Consider the following 21,583-nt stretch of genomic DNA (forward strand, 5'->3'; position numbering starts at 1 on the left):
TCCAACTGCAGTCCGGCGTTTCGGGGTCTCGTTGATTTCCTCAGACGCAAGCACGCTATCGTTCTTTGGATTCACCCCAAAATCGCGATGAGGCACTGAGAGGTTCCAGTTTTTTATCGCTTTAATGTTGCTTCCTGCCACGCGCCACCGTCGTCTGCAGAGAAAGGCCCAAGATTCAGTCGGTGTGCTGCCTCGAAGTTTCCGATTCCCGCGCAGTCCGTTCCCTCCACATCGGTGCGTGCTGCTCACGGCAGACGCGATCACAACAGCAGACTCACCTGTCGACAAAGAGGAACCGGTTTTTCGAAGCAAAACGCGCGGACGCACAACCCGCCGCGCGCGTGGGGAGAGAGAGAGCCGCCCCAGGTGTTTCGACGTGAGTGTCGGGTTCTGCTTTGTTTTGTGCGTTTTCCGTCGGCAAAAAGCGAGGATTTCCCAGAAGCGAATACGCGCTGGCGGCCACCCGTTCTCCTCCTCCCTCTAGATCTGCTGCGCAGTTGCGAACTCTCCTTGACCCCGCGACCTCGCTCTACGTGCTGCGTGACCCGCTCTGCTCGTGCCTCGTTTTCTGCCGTATTCGCGCGAAAAGGATGGGGAGAGTCGGTACGCGAGAGGGGGGAGAAGAGAAAGTCCTGCCGCGGCAAAAACGCTCTCTGGTCTCCCCTCTTCCGCCTGCCGTTTTCGTTGACAGAGACTCGGAAACAAAAGAACAGTTCGAGAGACATGCTAGCCCTCTCCTCTTCCTCGCGCCGGGGCATATCGACAGAGGAACAAGCACACACGCTTTGCGATCGCATCTGGGCCCCGGGGTTGGACGCGTGCGTGGTTTGTGCGCAACCGTGCATGAGAGCGGGTTGCGGCGCTGTTCGCGGGTTCTGCCGATCTTTCTGCGCGTTTTCCCCCGAGCAGCTCTTTGCATCTGTGAACTGTTTTTCGCGTAGGTCTGAACCGACGCGTCGGCCAGTGCAAAAAGACACACCACGTAACCCTAGGGCTATCGCGGCGTGCCGAGGAGGCGGGGTCCGCTCTGACGTGCAGCGCTTTATCTCTCGGGCTCGGGCGGAACCGTTTATCTGCAGTCGACGCGCCGGGAGCGGTCGCGTGCAGAGACGCAGTTGAAAGGATTCTTTTTGTGGTGTACCCTGCTCGGAAAGGAGTCAGGCGTTTTCCACGACTTTTCCTGCCTTCCCCGGCAGTCCCCCCCTCAGATGCAAAAAACGAGCGCCCTGTCGCTTCCCCAGTCGCTCTGTGTCGCTCCGCCCCCGTTCTCTTCGTCTCCCCTGGGGCACGCCTTCGAAAGCCCGGTCGACCGGGCGGTCTGCCTGTCGACGTTTCCCTTTCTTCTCTCGCGGCCCCCGACAAAACGAAATGACAGCCGGCCTGGACGCGCCTGCGTGGCGCAGCGCCGCCTCGAGGGCCGCCGGCGTTTCCTCCTCCCGGCGCTTCGCGCTGCCGCTTCTTCTCTGCTCCGTCGCTCTGCTGGCTTTCTCTGTCTCTTCTCCCAGCAACGTTTCCCCGAGTCCGGCGCCGAGCTTCGCCTTGGCCGCGGCTGACGAGGATGCGCCTGCCGACGCAGGAACTGAGCAAGTCGCCAGCGAACGCGAGAGGAAAGCGTCGGAGCCGAGTTCCTCCAGCGAGGTCGCCCCCTTGAAGGCCTCGTCCAAGAAGGCGAGCAAACAGACGAAGAAGGGGAAGAAGACAACCAAGAAGAAGCGCACCTCTCGGTCTTCGAAATCTTCAGAGAGTCCGGAGGACACGGGATCAGCGGCGGCCGAGAGGTCCGGCAGGAGAACGACGTCGCGCGGATCTCGCCAAGGCAGAGAGTCGGCGCACGAGTCCCGTTCTTCGGGCGAGTTGCCGTCGACTGCGTCCAAGAGCAGTTCCGACCGAGTCCCCAAAAAGACCACAAAGAAAACCAAGCGCGACTCCAAGTCCCGCAGGAAAAGGGGAAAAAAGACGTCGAAGACGAGGAGGAGGAAGAAGAAATCCACAAAACGTTCGGCCGACGACGCCTCCAAAACCTCGCGCGCCTCGACGGAAACGTCCAAGCCGGAGCGCGAGCTTCTGGTCGCGAGCGGGATTCCGACCCCAGAGGCTGCTCCGTCGTTTTCGCAGGAACCGTCCACCTCGGTCCCGTTCCCCCAGGCGCCGACGCTCGAGATTCCAGAAACCATCGAGCCTCAGCTGGTCCTTCCGACCCTGTCGGACACCTTTCCAGACAGCGACCGCGCTCCGACGGACGCGCTGCACTACGGCACGGCGAGCGCGAACGCTCTCGCGAAGGCGGAGACTCTCAAAGCAACTCATGGAGCCGCGCCGAACACGTTGCACGTGGCCGATATCCTGTCCACGGGTTTGGACCTCCCGTCGCGCTCGTCCTTCTTCAGGGGTTCCGGCTCCGCACCGCAAACTGACGCGCACGAGGCGCGCTACTCATCCTTCGCAGCGGCAGGCAACCCGGCGCAGTACAGCCCTGGCGAAGGCCCGCATGAAGGCGCCTACCAGAGGCACACAACAGGTGAGGAGACGGAGGGGAAAGTCGAGAACGCGGGGGAAGAGCCCGCGGACTTGCACGGTGGCGCGCAGCTGCCGGGCGAAAGACAGCTCGGTGAAGCAAACCCGCAGTTGGGCGGGGCCGCGACGGAGAGACTGGACGAGTTGAAGGACATGGAGGCGGCTGCAGGCGCGATGCGGCCGTTCGAGGGCGAGTGGCGTTCGACGACCGACGCAGGCGAACTCGACAATGAGGGCGGCGGGCTAAGACGCCGCGACGCAGAGACGCAGTGGGACGAGTCGACGCGCATGTCGGAGAACTCCATGTACAGGAAGAGTCTGTCGCAGGGTTCCGTCTCTGCGTTCGCCCCCCTCTCGTCTTCGCAGCGCCCGAGGCACCGCCTCAGCAGACGCGGGGCATCCGGCGAAGAAGACGTCGTGATTCTCCAGAACGACCGCAGCCAGTGGGGCGACGGCGAGGCGGGGATGTCCAGCGACGGGTCGACGGTCTACGATCCCGAGGGCCGCTACCGCGGGTTCGCGAGGCGCCAGGCAGGCAGCGTGACGGCAGAGACTGAGAGTTTTTCTGCGCCACGACGGCGCGGCTTCTTCGACCGGCCTGTGCGCGGCCCCTTCGGGCCCGCGTTCAGCGAGTTCGACGCCGAGAACAACGTGGATGTCGCCGAGTTCGGCGACGCAGCTGGCGACGTGGACGAGAGCCTCCGGCTGTCCATCTCGGCGACCGCACGCCCAGACGCGGGCGACAGAGACCCAGCACGCAGGCGAGGCCGCAGCGAGTGGAGCGGCGAGGAGCGGCCGCGTCGTAGACGCAAGAGCGGCAAGGGCATGTGGGACGCGGGCTCGGAAGCCAGCGGGGGTTCGAACGCGGAGGCGGAAGACATGCTTCGGCTGGACCGCCGAGCGGCCTCGCCGCGGGGCCAGGACGCGGTCGTTTCTGAGCAGCTGGCGGAGGCGGCGCGTGGAGCAGGCAAACCGGGCGAGAACCCTTCGGCGCGCGACCGGGATGCTGCGCCGGGGCTCACGCGTCGGTTCGACCGCGTGGCGCAAGAAGTTGAGAAGCGCAGGGCGTTGGAGGCGATGAGTGCCAGGTTGACCTTCGAGGACCGAGGCGGCTACCGCAGCGGCGGCCACGCCTGGCTCGTCCCGGGGCCGCCGGTGGTTGTCCCTGCGGGGCCCTGGCCGCGTCGCGGGCTGCTGTTCCCGGAGCCCGCGGCGCTGCTGGAGAACGCGCGAGCCGTGCAGCTGTTGGGGGGCGCGGCGCGAGAAGTCGCGTTCGCCAGGGAGGCGCCGACGATCGACGTTGACAACCGCGTCCACAAGACCGGCCAGGTCGTCTCCTCGTTTGAGCGACTCTTCCCGCACGGCTCCATGTTCACGCTCCAGCCCACGCGCGGCCAGCCGTTCGAGCCAAAGACTCTGAAGCGGGGCAGATTCCTCAAGTACGGCGGCGGGACGCTGCTCTTTGAAGTTTGGGAGGGCCGCAAACGCTGGGGCCTCCGGCTGCATCTGACGCAGCTGAGTGAGCGGGAGCGGGCCGGCCTCGTCTCGCGGTTCCCCGCAGAGCGCTTGGCGGGCGACGGAGTCGGCGCGTGGCAGCGAACGGTGCACGGCGTCTGCGCAGAGGCCCAGGAGCTGGAGCTGCACGCGGGGAGGATTCTTCTGGCCGAGAACGAGCGCGTGCCGGACCTCTTCTTCACGGAGCGCATCGCGCTGCCGATCGCGGTCGGCGAAGTCTCGTCGCTGCCCAAGGTGACGCTGATCCGCGGCGACGAGCACGCGACCAACATTGCGGCGCTCTACCCTCTGGCGGCGTGCGACCTGCGGGAAGTCGTCGAGCAGTACCACCTGCCTGAAGAAGTCAAGGTCGAGGCGGTTCGGCAGATGCTCGGGGCAGTCGCGCGGCTTCACGCCCGCGGAGTCGTCCACCTGGACCTGAAGCTCGAGCACTTCCTCCTCGACAACCACGGCCACGTGTACCTCGGCGACCTGACCACCAGCGAAAAGATCATCGGAGCCGACGTGGAGCCGAGCAGCTGCGAATTCGGCGCGCTGCCGTTCCTGAGCCCCGAACACCTCGCCTGCTGGGCCACCCAAGAGAAGAAGTTCTCGCCCACGATGGCGACAGATGCGTGGTCTCTCGGCGTCGCCATCATCGAGCTGTGGTGCGGCGAGACGCCCTTCCGCGTCCCCAACGCGCTGTGGAACAACGGACCGGTTGCCGTCGCCCAGTACCTGGAAGAACTCCTCAGACGAACCCAGGCGAAGATCGACCTCTCCAGCTGCCCCGGAGGCGACATCACGAACCCCGAGGTCAAACGCATTGTGGCGGGCCTCCTGACGCACGATCACCTGAAACGGTGGCTGCCTCTGGATATCCTCTTCACGTCCCCCTTGGTTGCCAACCGCGCCGTGGTGGGCAACGGCCCGTTCGGCAGAAACACGCAGGAGAACGAGCAGGCTCCTCCCGCGCCGCAGAGACACTGAGAATCCGGCATGAACGAGGAACGTAGAAAAAAGCGCAGAGCAAAGCGACAGGGGCCTGTACACGCGAAAATCAACAAAAACGTTCCAGGTTTCCGAACAGCGGGAAGGGCGGCGTTCAACGGGGAGCCACCAGCGCGCGGGAGGCACACCCGGCCTCTGGACGCCCGCGGCGCTTCCCTGCAGACTGAGAAGTACACGGTTGTGGGGGAAAAATAACGTTGGTGTGAGGGGCTGGAGGCGGAGTCTCTTTGTGAAGCAAGGAAGGAATGTGGCTTCTCTCCTTGGTCTCCGTTTCGTGTGAGAATCCTCGGTTTTGTTCGTGTGTCAGGGAAAGGGTTGTCGCCCCTGCGCGGAGCGTCGAGTGTACATACAGCGCGTTGGCGTGGAGTTTTGCGTCTTGTTAGCTTCGCACTTTCGTGTGACGCGCGGTTATCCGCAGCAAAGTTTGCTGCGCTTGTTTTGCGAGCAGTTTCCGTGGTTGGTTTATGTGAAGAGACAGGATCCCTGTTGTGTCATCCCGTCGCGACTCATCGCAAGTCCCGCAGACTGAAAAACAGAATTTGTGGCATAGGCAGGGGCGCAGCAAGTCGAGTTTTGTGTGCTGGGGCGTAGTCCGGGAAGTCTGCCAGATAGCCCAAGTTCGCTCTCGTGGCCCGGAAACTGTCTTTTTCCTGCATTTTTTTCATTCGCTTGTTCCCCCTCTCCCCGTTGGGTTTTTCCCCTGTTCTTCCTTGCTTGTCCGCCTCCTCGCGATGGCGCTGCTTTTGTCCTTTTCCGGTTTCACCGCTGTAGGTGTAAAGCGAACACTTGTCGCCTTTGGTAAGTGTTAACTATGTGATTGCGTCGCTCGTCCTTTCTGGTCTTTTTTGAAGTTCCAGGTGGGCTTCGCGAAGCGTTCAAATTGTTCAATTTATGCATTTCCAGAAAAATTGTTCAGCACACTATTTAACTTTGTTTCGTCTGTAAGCGGACGCGTAATACTCCTGTACGCTTCCAGGGCGAGCCTCGTCAACTGGTTCCACCGCAGCGGCAGTTTTTTTTCCCCAGTTTCCCATCTGGCGTGGACGTGTGCCCTCAGGAGGTTCCACAGCCGACGGGTAAACGCGATCAAAAGTCTAAAGACAAGCAACACGCAGCCCGACGAACCCCCATTCGGATGTCACACTAGATCGGCACACATTTTTGATCTGCTCGTGAACAAGATCACCGGTCGTAAAAAAAAACACGAGTCCTCCCGGCTGTAAGGGGTGGCATTCTGTGAGCGGCAGTCCCGTGTCTGCTTTGCGTTCTGGCTGATTTTCGGAATGAGACACGTAGAATAGCGCAGCATGGCGATTTTTGAGAAACCGTGGCTCGTCAATTTAGGCCTCTGGAGGCAGGAGACATCCCGGCACGCCATTTGCACGAAGCCGAAGGAGGCCGCGGTATCCTACGTGGTTAAACTGCACTGTGGAAAAGTAGAGGACTGTCCTTGTCGCTTAGAAAGACGTATGGGCGTATCACCATCAACTTTGAGCAATGCCCTGTCCTGGTAGCAATTGCGGTTTCTGCTATTTCTGCACGAATCCCTCGGAGTGTGTGCTGTGCGAAATAACACCTGGGGTCACGGCCCTGAAGGGAGAGTTCCCATTGTCGAGGTTCGTTTGCGGTGGTTCTCGTAATCTGGCGGGAAAACCCTTCTGTTCAGTAACACTTGACAGGAAAAAAGGACAGGCATACCCTTATGAATATGTTTTTACATCAATTTGCGGTGGAGGTTCTTGGTGCAAACCGTGAAGCGTGGGAGTAAGATCTGTTTTGTCGCGCTGAACAAGGCGTGTGGATGCCACGCGCGAAGAGTAGTCACCGGAAGTGGCCTTAACAGTCGAAATTTACGGGGGTATCTTCGCCTGACGGCCGGGAAGCTCATCAGAGTGAGGAAATAAAAGTTCTTCACTCGTGAGGACAAGAATAGATTGTCACGTGGTTGCCTGGGGAAGGTGGATGAAACAGAGCGATTTCTGGCCACACGGAATGGGGACAAGTCGCGAGTGTACCACCGACCGGTGGATCTCCACGTCACAAATTACATTCTGCAGAAAAACGCTAAACCCGAGACTCTCGATAGAAAGAATACCCCCTTTCTCTACGAAAAGGAACGAAAAAACGCTGTAAGGACAATTTTCTCTTTGAAATCCCACATGTTGCTTTGACGGTAAGAGGCGTCAAGAAAATTGGCAGCATATCCATTCAAGAGAAAATCGATTTTCTTCCCACGCCCAATCCCTGATTATCGAAACGCTGAATCTACGCAGTGAAAATGCAAAGAAAGTGATTGCCACGACAGGGGAAAAATGAACCTTCAGGAAGCGCAGTTCTGTTTCCTTTCGTTCCGTTCCTCTGTCTCGCGCGAGAGGAGCGACGAAGGAAGAAAGTCCAAGACACCCACAGTCGTGCCCGCTATCGAACTCTCTCTTTCGCAAAAACCCCTCAACGGCGCACCTTCTGTCTCCCGAGCGCGTTAGAGCGACTTGAGGAATCGACAATCGAGGGAAAATGCAAAGCTGAGAGTGCACTTTTCCGTGCTTCCTCTCAACTGCACTCAAGACTGGGATAGAACAAGAACGCGCTACAGGCAAGTCATCCTTAGAGAACAAGGAAGTGAAACGTTTTGTCCATCAGGCAGCCAATGCATTGCAGTTTTTGCACCCGAAACACAAATGCGAAGCTCCGCGGTTCTCAGACTCTCGATCATTCTTTAGCGTTCCGTCCGCGAAGCGTCATCGCGCTTCCTTACAGCAGAGATACCCAACTTCGCTGTGAAGAGCCCAAGGCCTGTCGTGGCGAGAGTGACAGGGAAACGGTCCTCTGTGTTCGCTCCTTGGTTTTCCGCCTCCCGGGTTTCCAGAGAGACGCCTCTCGCATTCAAGAGCTTCATCTCGCTCCTCAGACAGCAAGGCGGGTCTTGTCGGTCTCCATATCCCATTCTGGACCGCCATGGGACGCCCCTTTCACCAAACCAGGAGCTCGTAGGAATCCGACGCGAGCACAGATTCGGAGACTGAGCAACGCTAGACGCATCCTTCGCTACTCGCAAAACCGCACGACCCCTCACTTTCTCAACAAGACCAATGTGTTTCAAAATGCGTTCAAGTGTACATTTGGACATCTACACGAATACGCAGAGGTGTTCCTCCGCATCAGGCGAATCCTTTGTGGCGGAGAGGGGACCCGCTTTAAGAAGAGGCACGCCCACGCCACGCCGTCCGCGCGAAGACCGGAAAGCCAGCGAACTCGACTGTAACTGGGTTTCAGGTGTAGCTCCACCGTGGAGAGAGCGAACGCGCAGAGAATCCGACGAAAATGCTGCGTTACACACGAGAGACTCGCACGTTGGCAGTGTGTGCGATGACTTCGAGCAACAGGGAGAACGCAAAAACACACTTTCCACTTTTCTCCAGTGCAGCTAGGAGTTCACGCCGAGTCTCCGTTTCGTGATTTCTCCGTATATGCTCTCTTCTTCATAGCCCGCTCTTTTTTGTCTCTGCTGCGCTTCTTGCCGCCAGCCGCTCAGCTGTCGTGCGTGCGCTCTTCATCGCTCCTTTGCCGTCTCGCATCTGCCTGTCTCCTCGCCCTGTGTCCATCCGTTGTCATCCCGCTTCCCTTTCTCCGGCGACTCCTCGGCGGGGCGGGTTGTCTCTTGTTCGGCCTTGGTCTTGTCGCCTGATTTCGCTCCCTCTTCGGAGCTCCGCTCCTTTCTCGGGCCCGCGGAGGCTGTCTTTCGTTTTCGCCCCTTCTTCTCGAGCTTCCCGCCCTTCTTCAACTTCTCCTTCCACGCCTGGACTGCCTTGACGTAGCGCGCCTTCTCCTTCTCCGCGACCTGTTCCCAGGGCTTCTTCTGCTCGGGACTCAAGGCCCCCCACTCTCGGGCAATCTCCCGCGTCAGCTCTGCACACACGCCCCGCAAGTTCGGCGAGTCCTTGGCTAGCCAGCTGGCCAGCCTGCGAGCCGTCTCGTCGCCAGGACTGGCGGACGGGCGCGCAGCGGCACGCCTGGAACCCGGGGCCGACCCCGCGTCCTTTGCTCCTTCGTCTTGGGAACGCGCCTCCTCTTTCGCGGATCTTCTCCGTTTATTAGCCGATCCCGAGCACCCATTGGCGGCTGACGCTTCGGCGGACGGGGCCGCACCCGACGTCGACGGACGTGGGAGCGTGGAGCCGCGCCGTTTCCTTCCGCCAGAGTCCCCCGCTTCCTCGCCTCGCCCAGAGTCTCCATTTTCGCCCGCCGGCTTTGCATCTTCCGACGGCTCTTCGCCTTTTGCAGAGATGCCGCACGTCTTCATGAGCTCCTTCCGCCGCGCGACGGAATAGAGGAGGTACGCGGAGCACGGTCGCTTGACGGGACACCTCGGCTGCTTCGCGGCTTCTCTCTTCTTCTTCTCGCTTTCTTCCTTCTCTCGCTTCTTCCTCTCTGCCGCTTCCTTCTCGCGCAGCGCTACCTCTTCTCGATGAGGAATGTGCACAAATTCCGGATTTTTGTAGCGGCGCCGGAGCTGCTCCAGCTTCCGCTGCTTGAAGGCGTCCGGGCAATTCTCGGCCTGAAAAACAGACATTCAAAGAACAGAGGAAGACATGCGTCGACGCATATGCGAAGGTGCTTTTAGGCGGGCGCTGCAAAAGCCCGCGCTCTTTCTCATTCTTGGCTCTTCAGGGGAGGAAATTCCTCCCCTGAAAGGGCTCTGCGCATCCCTGGCAAGGAGCAGCCAAACGCGCACCAACGCCGCTCTTTCGAAGTTCCTTCGCTCCTGACTCTGGTCCGAAGATTTTCTAAGGACTCTTGGGTCGCAAATGACAGGGAGGAGGGGCGAATGCCAGTATGCGGGAACGAAACTGACAGGCCACAGTTAAAACAAGTCCAAACTGTGAAGCAAAGCCGTTTCTATCCCTCGCACAGACACCACCACACGCGAATCTGCCACCCGCGGTTTCACGCGGTGTCCTCACGACCCTTCCGTAACACCAGAATACTTTCACGCACGCATGCATGCAAAAAAGTGCTGGTGTGTATATACTAGCCCTAACATTCGCTGACAGCTGTTCACGTGCGGCACTCGGCCTGAATGCATGCAAAGAAATGTGCAGCGAGCTTGTACCGGTGAGTGGTGGCGGGCATTCGGAGAAGTTCGTCTCTCACCTGCTCTTCAAAGTTGTCAACCCAGTAGGTTTTGTGGTAGGGGACAAAAATCTCTTCTCCATTCTTGATGTCAGCAGTCGCTCGCAGAAAAACCCTCGTTCTCCCCAACTCGTCGTCGAACCTAACACAAAAAAGATATGCATGCGCACGTGGAGACACGCAAAGCTAGAGGGGCGGCAATCGCGACGCGGAAGAAGGGATCTGGGGTCCTGGACGCAGGCGCGCGATTCCACATCCATCCGGGGCGCGTCAAAAAGGGAAGAAAGTTCTTCTCGACAGCGCAGCAGCTTTGTTGGTAGCCCCTTTCTCGCTCCACGCATGTGCTTGTCAGTTGATATTGACGCATATCCACGTACATATATAAACATACAGATGTATGTGAAATAGGCCTGCCAGTCTCGAATGCCACAGATACCAGCGCAAAGATGCATGGAAGCATCGTGGGGACCCGCGGACCTCACCAGTGGTAGAACTGCGCATTGTTTCCCGGCCCTCCAAGGAACTCGCTGCCGTCATTCGCGAAGCTTCCGCCGCCCATGCCGTACGCGGGCTCCTTGGCTCCATCGATGTACAAAAAGCCTTTCTGAAGAAAGTGGAAAGGAGACGCACGGCACTCGGCCGCGCAGGCAAACCCCGATTCATGAAACGCGAGAGAAAGGCCACGCCATGTCGAGGCGCACCGCGTACAGGCAGCAAGGAACTGTCAGAGGAGGGAAAAACTTGAGAAACCTCTTCACGTTTTCCGCTATCACACTTTCACACGGAAACGTGTACCCACAAAGATACAGTACAGATGTGGATAGAGGGATCGACAATTGAGTAGATCAGCAGTGGGACAAGAAACGCCCTCCAGTGCGGTTTCGCAGTTGGTGTCTTCTGCATGAAGTGTTTTCAACTAGGTCTCACGCGTTTTTGTGTGTTCCAAGAGTCCAAAGCTCACCTGCACGGCAACGATGTGGGAGGCTGTTCGCTGCTTCCTGTAACTTTCAGCCAAGTCTCGATCGACCAGCCAGCCGACGAATTCTGTGATAATTTGACCCTTGTGCAGGCCCTCAGGGCGTTCGCAGAAGAGACCGAGTCCTATAAAGAGACCACGTGTGCATGACTCGATGCAAGGATTTGCGAAACTCTGCGTTTCCCGACATCTACGCAGGGACGCAGACACCACGAAGTCGGACACACGGTTTTGAGCAGAGACACTGCATGTGGCTGTATGTACACTGTGCACATTGTGCGCATTGTCTGCATCTGTGACGTTGGGACGCCCTAGACAGGAAAGGAACTTCCCCCTGCGTGTTTGCATGTATTTGACGAGTGAAGGCCGAGACGGCCGACACTTACCCGCCTTTCTGCCGAGGGTGCTCTTTTGAGTGTAGACGCCATCGAATAAGAAGCACAAATCGTTTAGAAAGAGGCGATGCTTCTTCGTTTCCACGCGGATCTCGCCTGCCGCAGTCCGGAGGTCGACGCGTTTCCAGTCGCTGCTCAGGTACTGTACAGACGCACCATGCACACACGTATCCGGCAAAGAAAAGCGCACGGGACGTGGGCGGCAGAAACAGCTGGGCGCAGCCGGAGCGGAAACGCCCGAGTTTCCTGTGGACATGCCTGCCGTTACCGCCCGAGAAAACGCAACGGGGTATGCTGCCAAGCGACAACCTCAAGGGTCGGACAGGCAACGCCGGTGCCCAACCACGCACGTGTTCAGCTGCAGCCAGGCGTCGCGGGTGAATTCGCAGTCGCGGGGCTGGTGCGTGCTTACAAGAGCTCAGAACCGGCGCCTGCACCAGGCAGTGAGGAGGCCTCTCTTCTCCCCCGAGGTGAGGCGTACCTTGTTTTTCTTGATGGGAGGCCAGGAAGGCGCGCGGTTGATGTCAACCCAGCTGCGGACGAACTCTCTCTTGAATTTCGCTCGCATTTTCGCGTCGACTCTGCCTCCGGATTTGGGCGCCTCATCCCGACGGCTCTGTTCAGTGGTTCCCGGCTGTGAAGCTTGTGCGCTTGTCACCACGTTTTCGCTCTCGCCTTCGCCCTCTTCCCCTTTTCCCCTCTTCCCTGCAGGTTCCCCTTCGTTGAGTGAAGCAGTCGAGGCGGACCGAGCAAGTCCCGAGTCGCGGGCCGGGGGGCATCCCAAGGCTCTGTTCTCTGCTGAATCCTTTGGAGACTCCCCGCACGTGGTAGTTGCCGCCGTCTCGCCTTCGTCCGCTCTCAGCTGCTCCGCGTCCACGCACATGGCTTCTCGGTCCTGCGACGGCGTTTCCTCTGCTTCGGCACATGCACAGGCGGCCCCGGTTGCCGGCGCCCTGTTTGCGGAGGATTCTAAAAGACACGAGCGAGGAGCGAACTTGTCTGAGAAAGAGTTGTCGGCGGAAGAACCAGAGACGAGAACGGCAGCCCCAGAGGACGACGTGGCCTTGTCGCGAGGCGCCGGGTGTTCCTCGGACCCCCTGCGCTCAGAGGGGGGGTGGTCGGGGGGGGTAGATACACCTGAAGAAAGGCGAGAAGGAGCTTCGGACGCGGTTGTTTGAGAAAACGAACGACACGCAGAAGCGGAAGAGCCGTCTGTTTTCTCGCCGCTGTGCGTCGTTGCAAGTGAGTGGCAGGCAGGCTCTGTAGCTGTGAGGCTCGGGTTGGCCGGAAGGGCTGCTCTCGAGGATGAGGGCGGGGACTGGGGCGAAGCCTTCGGTTCCGGGGAAAGCTGGCCTGTTGCCGTGGATGCAGTTTCTCCTTCCGAGCAAGAAGAGATAGAAAAAGACCCTCTGTGTGGAGACTTGCGCTTGCCCTCGCCCGACGGTGGGCATTCCACCGATGCCTCAGCGGAGACGGAAGAGGAGAACTCAGAAACCACACGAGTGTTTTGCGAATCTGACGGGCACAAGCACCCCACGTTTTCGGGGATTTGCTCTCTAGGCTTGTTGCTGTCACGTTTCTCTGCGCCTTCCTTCGCCGCGCCTTCCTTCGCCGCGCCTTTGAGCACAACCTCCTGAGGACAGAGGGCGCCGCTCACCGGGGCATGCATCCACGGTTTGGAGTTCTCGTCCACACAGTTGGTAGCCATGTCTGCAATCAAGTTGGACTCGGCCAAAGACTTGCACAACGGTTGCTCAGCTATGCAGTTTCGAGCATGCATTCTCTCGGGTTTTCAGAGAGAAGCTGCACACCGTGTTCTCGTGTGTGCTACTGTGGCAGGGTGGAAATCAACTCCTCCCTGGATGGCCACTGTCCTGTCAACGGAGTTCGCTGTCCGTTCTCCCCGTTGTGCAAAGAAAAGATTCTACAGTCAACACAACAACTAAAACAGAGAGAAAAGCGCGTCTTTTCCCTCTGGTGTGTGGAGGCCGAATCCCTCTTTTGAGCGATTCACAAAAAAGGCGTGACAACCTGACCACCACACAAGGGGGGGGCGCAGACGAGATCCATGCGCCTGTCTTCCTTAGACGATCACGCGCTGGCGGCGCAGAGACGGCACAGTCTCTCCTACAAAAAGTGCCAGGGAGGAGCTGGCGAAAAAACGAGTTTCACTTTTGCCCGTCGTCGCCGAAAAGAAAATAAACTGCGCAAAAAAGCGGATTCTACATGGTGGCGGAAGGCAGTTGATACACACACTTGCCCCAGGCTTGCCATCGAAAAGTGCCGTGCACGCGCCCTAAAATCACCGCGTACTCCTCTTCCATGGGAGGAGGGGGGGGACGTGCTCGACAGCACGAGGCAGAGAGAAAAGATACCCTTTTTGTCGTGGGAATTGGCTGTTTTGGGGGCTCAACGCTGTGTGTGGCGCACGAGACCGTATCAGCGGAATCCTGCTGACCCTCCGTCGTTCCTCTCCACCTGTCTCACGTCAAGCACTAGCCGTTGCTGCATACTCGGGAACACGACGTACCTGTGCTTACACGTAACTAGGTACGTCTACTTGGCGAATACTATCTTGGCGGTATGTAGATAGCGATGAGCATTCTACCATGTGTTTGGCACTTTGAGGTCACATACTCCTCGGATGTGAACGGTGCAACGGATCAACTTGTACGCGAGACAGGATTCCTGTTGCCTTGTTTAAAGAATTTTCCGCAAAAGGCCAAAGAACACACGGAGAGCACGGTGCTGGCAGGTACTGAATGGGGACAAGAGGGAGGACGTTAAAGCGCACAATCCCGTGCGGACAGGCCCCGCCGATCTATTCTTCTCTGGCGGTTAATCTGTAGGTGAAAAAGCAGAGGCGCCTGCCGATCTGGTCAGGCGCTGGTTTCCGCAACCGTCCGCGCTGTAACGTCAAACTTGAACGGCAGAAGAATGGCAGCGGCCATTCGCGGCACACTTTGGGATTGGCGGGCCTCGCGGAACATTTTAAAAGAAGTTTTTAAAACGCCTCCAACGCCTCGGTATCGTTGTGTACAGACTTGGCACCCAGCATCTCCTGCGGTCGCTGGACGGGACTAGATTTTACGCATTGGACGAGTCAGCGCCCGTTGCTAGACGAGCAATAAACGGCCACGGTACGGAGCAAGTGAGGCCTCGTCTTTAGCTCCAGCTGTGCTTGTGACGAAAATTATCTTTGGAGCGCTTTGCCGAAGACTCCGAAACTCACGAGTTCCCGGGCTTCACCCGCGTCGTAAAAAGGACGCTTTCCATGCCCACATAGTTAACAGATTGCAGTAGCTGCTGTATCCGGTGTTTTACATTCCTCCTAAAAAGAACTCCGGGGACTGCACGTCTGATTCAGAAGCCTGAGGGCAGCGAAGGGCAAACCTCCGCCGCTGTCTCAAGAACAGAGGCCGTTTCGTTACCCAACGTCGGGGGGCGAAATTCTTAGCCCTTTCGTAAGTTCGTGAGTGGCAGCGGAACCTGTTCGTAGACGGTGTGTACAAAGTGTGTACGGCGCACCACCACCGCTGCCGTTCATTTCGCAGGAGATATTTCATATGTGGCTGTCTGCCACTGTAGCACCAGTTCCTATATCCCACTTAACTCATTCGTGGCGTACAACACCTCCCATCTTCAACAACCGTGGACGCTCGAGTGCTCTTATCCCGTCACTGCATGTCAGGTCATACACTACCAACTCGTCCACGGGCTGTGCACTTACTCAAACATCGCAATCCGTTGATGCAGATCCTAGCCATCCTTCTTCCCGTGGTACGGCCTGCGGATAACACCGCTCTGAATGCTCATTCTCCTCGCGAAAGATCACCCACGAAGTGACAGCCCGTTGCAGCGAAATCACAGCTTTTTCACCTCTATCTATCCCTATCTATCCAGTTTTGTCCTCGAGAAAGTGTATCAAACACCTTTTGTAAAAAAACCATAACGCACGCTCGAAAAAAGACATTTTTTTCTGTGCAGGGAACGGAGCCATCAATATCTTTCCCAGCCCCTCTCCAAAACAGCTGTGCATCCCAGTACAGCACTGATGCGGGCCCAGCGAAGACCGTTTCACATCGATGCATCCTGAGTTTGCGAAGGCATTTAAGGGCGTGGGACAAATTGATGATAAAGGCCGTCCTGGGGGCAACAAAGTCTACTTCAGCCCTTTTGAAGGGGACAGACCTTTTCCACGTTCAAGCCTGCCAAGATTCCCCAGTAGTCACCGTCCACGCGAAGTCCTTCCGCCTCCTCAGACAGGAGAGGTTCCCTCTCTCTGTTGCTTGCTTCATTCAGCGGAAAGAACTCACGGCACAACACTCCACAGGGTTACTGTCAGCTCGACAACGTCGTTGATCTACCTCGGAGTAGTCCGAACAGGAGGTGACGGCCTTGCCGCAAAAGACAGTGCACGAAGTATCTGGAAACGAAGCAGGCAAATCTGAACTCATACCATCGATTTTTATCTGCCACACGTGGCCGACCACGCGTAACCAACCACTGCTTGACGATGCGATGCCTGCCTGCAGCTGTTATCTTTTACCGTGGGTATTTCCCTTCTCTCTTCCCCCGACGAAGCTGATGCGTTCTACGGGGTGTCAGACCATACACGGGCAGAGCAGCGTAGGCAGCTGTTTTGCAGTAGACTCGTGAGTGCAATCGCGTTCGCCACGCTCGCCTTCAGCTTTGCGTGTGTCAGGCTCCGACCCGTCGTGTGTACGCGACAGACAAGATTGCCGCATCCGGATTGGGGGCTCTGCTCCGTTAGCGGGGTTTAGACACCGCCAAAAGTGTCAAATCCTCTGTCCTGATCCAGTTGTGTATGAAACTCTGGGTCCTCGGGGAGGTATACCTAGTGACGCCAGACCACTTTTTCCAACCTATTGTGAGCGTGAGGTCTTCTGTCGGCGCGGCCGAGCACGTCGCATAACAGGCCTCTACTCTGTGAGGATGTTGCTTGTTTCGTGATGCCCGGGTCCTGTTCTGGAGACGCATGCAACAAAATCCACAGCCCTGAGGCTCTGTACCACACCCGGTTGCCATCTCCGGACTCTCGGCGCGGTTAGTCGAGGTTGGACCGCAGGGCGCTCGACTTGTGGTTGGAGCTTTTCGAGGACGCGCGTCTTCAGCCGTTCGCCAAAAAGTTTCTCCCGTCGTACACACATTGGGTATGTGGTTCCACTACAATGTGAGCTAGCCAGTCCTGCGCAGCTGGGTCGGTGATAGAAACGACAAGAAAGATGCTTCCGCCCTACATTGGCCCGTCTTGTGGCGCGTTTCTCCGCGGTAACGCGACCCATTCAGGTTTATCCGCCTTTCTTTGATTTTTTTTTGGCCGCACATGCACATCAGCTCACGTCCTGGCTGCGGTGCCTGTGACTGGCGCTGTACGTACTGAGACGGGTGCGGCATGCATGCCCCGGGATCGTGTTTCTGGTCCAGCATGTAGGGCCGCTGATCAGCGTAGGTTTTCCAGGGAAAAAGCACGATTCACGCGCTACGCCACATCCCTGTGGAATGACGTGCATGTTTTGCAAACACGCGTCCGCCCAGCCTCTCTGGCGGTCTTTTTTTGCCGATGTAAGACTCAAGGCACAGAGGCCATTCCCCGGTGCGGTGTTGTCGCTGGTTCGCTTTGTCTCTTTCTTCTTTCCTTTTCGCCGATTCACAAACGCGCTCTTGGCCTGTGTGGACGACGGATGACACGCAATTTTCTCCACCCTTCCCTTGAACACAGTTGGCGTCCCTGCTGATACTCAAGCTTCTTTGCGTCTGACTGGATATGTGTAGAGAACGACTGGGCGGAGGATTTCCAAAGTTCCTCCGCTAATGATCCACCCTCCGTGCAAAGGGTTCCTGACCGTCGGCGATTTTCCTGCAGATGCCGACTCTGCCGAGCAAGCACACCTGTTTAGCCCCGTTTTCTCGCGTCGAACTCGCTCGTCCCGGAAACCCACGGAGAGGCCTGCATCTGCTGCGTACCGAACAAAGACGGCGCCCCTGTTTATCTTCTGCCGTCAGCGCGCTGCTTGCTCTTTTTGCGCCTCTGCGGGCAAAGGCATTGACGTAAACCGAGTTGTGTTCTTGTCGGACTAATGAGTCGCGGATTCGAGTGCCCAGAGTCCTTGTATCCGCCTCGCGAGAGGTCAGTGGACGCGCTCCCCGACCGGGCCTCTTTCATGTTGGGATGACTTGCGCAGAGTAACGCCGGGTGCGTCTGCAATTCTTTTTGTTGTATCTGAGAGGTTCCCGGCACATGTAGAGTTGGAGACGAACGCCAGGTTCGCAAGAGAACCACGCCGGGTTTACAGCAACGATCAGGTCGGGCACCATGGCGTTGGAGTGTGTCTCGGGAATGCGGGAAGCACGACGGGAACGGTTACGCGACGCGCGGCGCCCCAGTCGGGGCCAGGCAGAACGCGTAAATGTGCAGAGTCACTTTCCTTATCGTAGAACGAGGGCGTGCGCCCGAGTGGGAGGAAGAGGCGTCCCGTGCCCTAATGGGGCGGCAGCCTGTGCGTCAGTCCCGGCACCGAATCCGGTCTTGTCTGAACGAACGACCGGGTTCCCTCAGTTTGCAGCCGCAAGAGACACGCGGACGGAGCCGAAATGTGTTGCTCTCTCGAGTTTCGCCGGAGCTTTCCGGTTCGTGGAGCCCGACGCTCCACGTGGTGTCTCCCGCCCCGGTGGACCCTGCGCGAAGGCGAACTGCGTCACGGCGCGGGCGGTCAGCGATCGCGCGACCTCGACTCTCCCCGGTTCTGCCGCGTCTCCTCGCTTCGAGTGTGCGCGCCGCGGGCGCCGTCTCTTCCTGCCTGCTGTTTTTGCGCTTATCGTCTTGGCGATGACGGCCCGCCAGTCCTCGATGTCGGACTCGTCCTCGTTCTCCGCCGTCTTCCCCGCGCCCGCCAACCTGGCCTCGTCGCTTTCCCGGCCACTCGCGACGCTCGGCGCGACTGCCTACACGCTGAGCAGTGACTCGTTCAACGACGTTTTTATCGATCTTTCGGACGGACTCACGAGGCCGCGAGAAACGCTCACAGTGCGCCTGCGGAAAGGCAGAACCCTGAACATCACCGCTTTCGATCGGTCGCGGTTCGAAATCTCGCCGGCGAATTTCAAACAGGAGGCGTACCAAGTCCGGGCCAATTTGCCGATGGTGTGCGTGACGTCCGAGCTCATTCGACTTGCGGGGTACTTCATCTTTGCGGCTCCGCTCACAGATTTCTGGACGATGCACACGCCTCGAGGCGCCAAATTTCCGACCTACACCTTCTCCTGGCCCACCGGCGGGCAACACGTCACGCTAAGTGGCGGTATCTGCGTACAGCTGCATGACCACAAAAACCCAAACAACAGCATTTTCATCATCATTCGGCCCTCTGCCGCACGTGCGTTCGCGCAACCGACGTTTGCACTGATCGCGGGTGCGGCGCTGATCGGTGTGATCAGGAGCCTGTGGTGATCGACGCAGGGCACCGCCCAGCGAGGTCTGTGTGTGTGGCTGGCGTCTTGCGTCGGACCTCGACGTGCAGAAAACGGCGTTTCCGCCTCGGGATGATGAGAATCTCGGGCCCGAAACGACTCCAAAGACTCATGCAGGCGGCCGCGTTTCTCTGGCGTTCGTGCTTTCCCTGGGCGCGCGCACGTTTTCTGTCGCGGAGCAGAGCTTGGAGGCGACAGAAAAAAACTGAATCTCCCGTCTCGGGCGTTCGGAGACGGAGAGCCTTTTTGCCAGCCCACGAGACCCTGCGGTGTGTGTGGACAGCGTTTTTGGTTTTGAATCCCCCGCCGGTATCGACGCTGACGCGACTGTCGGTCTTGCCGAGGCGGTGCGGCTTCTTTCCCCCGAGTGAACTGGGCCAGTGCGGTCGTGTGAAGGATCAAGGACAGCTGGACGTTCACGTTTTTCCGCGTGGATTCATTCCGTGAATCCTCTCGACGGTCCAGTCTGCACTGTTGCCTTTTCCCCCGTGGTTTCGCTCAGAGTCTAGGAGGTGGATGCGAACAGCCGTGTAGGCTTGTGCCGCCCTTCTCGTGGGCTTGTCGGCTGACCTTTTTCTGGGGCGGACCCGAGAGTCTTCCAGAAAATGAAGTGTTTAAAAACGCGATTTTCGTTTGTAGTACGCTGCATACTGTCGAAGCGAATATGTTCTGTGGCAGCTCTTTGCGGTCGAGCCCCTGGGAAGCAGCCATGCTGGCTCCGGACCGCTTTGTCAATGAACCTGTGCTGTACATGCGTATATATCCGTTTCGTGTGGGAAACAAGTTCTCAAGTTTTTATTGAGTTTTTTGCGCGCCGTCTGGGCGACGGGAACGCGGACCAGAACGAGCTTTCTGAGCTGCGGAGAAACGCTGGTGTCGCACCAACATACGTGAAGGCCGGTGACGGACGCGAAAACTCTGGCTAGTTCCAACACGCGCGCTTTACCGGCGCACACACACACTGAGACGCTGTCGCCAAGCGTCCCCGAAAGGTCCCCACTGCCGCGAGGATAAGTGTATACAGTCACCCCAGCCTCTCTGCCCAGAGCTCGTTTTCGCAGCAGGAGGCTGTTCTCTCGCAATTTAGGGTGCTGTACAGTTACCCACTCTGTGACCGGAGGCGTCTGTGAGGCCCCGCCGTAGAATGTGTCTCGGAAAGGATTTAACCAGGTACACAGCGAAATTCGCTCGACACCAAAACCAAGTTCCGATCTCCCCGTGCTTGTCTCCACATCGGACACGCCTCGCCTCGCGACGGAGTTTTCACGTGCGAAGGCTACCAGATTGAAGCCAGAAATCACAACCAGTGGGCGGGAGCATGCGTTGCACTCTCGACCGACTGGAGCGCTTCCCTCTTTTGAGACACCGGCCGCGTCACTTGCCTAGCGGAGCTAGACAGTCTCTTTCGAGTCCTCCGCCCCCCCTCTGCCTTGGCCCCCGGGAAGCGTCGCAAAAAACCAGCGCCAACAAGACACACATATGGAAGTCTGCTCGAAACCCTACCTGAACCTAACTGCTTTTCTAGCCTTTTCGCCCGTTCCCCACGGCGACCCGCGCAAACGCGAGGCCCAAAGACGCGACAGTGCAGCCTTCGCCTCAAAACCCGTCTTCGCGTCTTGCGGGGGACCGAGATCCCAGCACTGTGTCGCAGCTGGGTTCCCAGTCAGCTGTGCGTTTCGCTTTGCGGAAAACAGACAGAAACTGCGCGCTACTACGGCTGGCACGGTCCACGGCGACACTCCAGAGGGGGTTTACGAGCCCTGCTTCCGACGCAGACTCTGCATGCACACCTCCAACCTGTCCCCAGTCCGTGTCGCTCTCGCGCGTGGCGACGAACGCGGCTCCAGGCGGCGAGACACACGCGCATAGCGCTCTTCCCGCCTCTCGGAGGCGGAGCAACTCGACAGGAAGAGAATCTGCGTCTCCGACAGCGACTGCTCAGGCAGAGCACACAGCTCCGCCAGTTCCTTGGATGCAGTCAGAAAAGCAAATCGTCGTCGTCATCGTTGAGAAGCGACTGGGGCGCGTTGCCGTTCGCAGCTCCTCCGGAAGCGCCTGCATGCAGAATGGAACGCCAAGTCGTTTTGCCCGGAGGTGCCCCGCTGGAATGCGCAAGACAGCGAAAAACGGCGTGCGAGTCCACGGCGACAAAAGCTGGCTGCATTCTCTCCGGGCCCCTTTATTCCTGCCCGTCTCTCACAGCGATTTTTCGTGCCCTGTGGTCCTGGTCCCCCGCCCCCCCCCCCCCAACACATTTTACATAAACATACATCTAGACGTATACAGACGAGCATATATGGAGAGGTGTTTATTCATATACGTATATATATATATATATACATGCATATACATACACGTATATACGCATTTCTACTCAGACACACACAAGCCTATACATATATGTAGATAGATAGACATGCATGCATATACATACACGTATATCACATACTTACCTAGACGTACACACGTCTATACGTAATTCTATATATGTAGACATGGATTAAGGCGTATATGTGTGTATACGCACACTCTCAGAGGACTGTACATGTATACAGACAGGTGAAAGCATGTA

The 21,583-nt window shown here is 58.1% G+C and overlaps 4 protein-coding genes across 4 annotated transcripts in view; 2 read left to right on the plus strand and 2 right to left on the minus strand.

Annotated features, from left to right (window-relative positions):
• Positions 1 to 1,368: 1,368 nt before the first annotated feature.
• NCLIV_023580 (uncharacterized protein) lies at positions 1,369 to 4,998 on the plus strand (the record flags this gene model as incomplete). The annotated part of the gene is made up of 1 exon (XM_003882553.1): positions 1,369 to 4,998. One exon carries the CDS (start codon positions 1,369 to 1,371, stop codon positions 4,996 to 4,998), a length of 3,630 nt encoding a protein of 1,209 aa, XP_003882602.1.
• Positions 4,999 to 8,569: 3,571 nt separating this feature from the next.
• On the minus strand, positions 8,570 to 13,300 carry NCLIV_0235 (high mobility group (HMG) box domain-containing protein; the record flags this gene model as incomplete). Its single annotated transcript, XM_003882554.1, has 6 exons — positions 8,570 to 9,574; positions 10,171 to 10,291; positions 10,632 to 10,753; positions 11,111 to 11,250; positions 11,512 to 11,662; positions 12,002 to 13,300. 6 exons carry the CDS (start codon positions 13,298 to 13,300, stop codon positions 8,570 to 8,572), a joined length of 2,838 nt encoding a protein of 945 aa, XP_003882603.1.
• Positions 13,301 to 18,370: 5,070 nt separating this feature from the next.
• NCLIV_023600 (conserved hypothetical protein) lies at positions 18,371 to 18,991 on the plus strand (the record flags this gene model as incomplete). The annotated part of the gene is made up of 1 exon (XM_003882555.1): positions 18,371 to 18,991. One exon carries the CDS (start codon positions 18,371 to 18,373, stop codon positions 18,989 to 18,991), a length of 621 nt encoding a protein of 206 aa, XP_003882604.1.
• A 1,998-nt stretch (positions 18,992 to 20,989) lies between these two features.
• NCLIV_023610 (putative vacuolar ATP synthase subunit d) overlaps positions 20,990 to 21,583 on the minus strand; it is a gene marked incomplete at both ends in the record, with an annotated part of 4,410 nt that continues 3,816 nt past the window's right edge. Inside the window, one exon of the mRNA XM_003882556.1 lies at positions 20,990 to 21,113. Coding sequence (XP_003882605.1) covers positions 20,990 to 21,113 — 124 coding nt within the window. The remainder of the gene's footprint in view (positions 21,114 to 21,583) is intronic.

The sequence above is a fragment of the Neospora caninum genome, chromosome VIIa (assembly GCF_000208865.1).
Source record: "Neospora caninum Liverpool complete genome, chromosome VIIa".
Classification (NCBI taxonomy): Eukaryota; Apicomplexa; class Conoidasida; order Eucoccidiorida; family Sarcocystidae; genus Neospora; species Neospora caninum.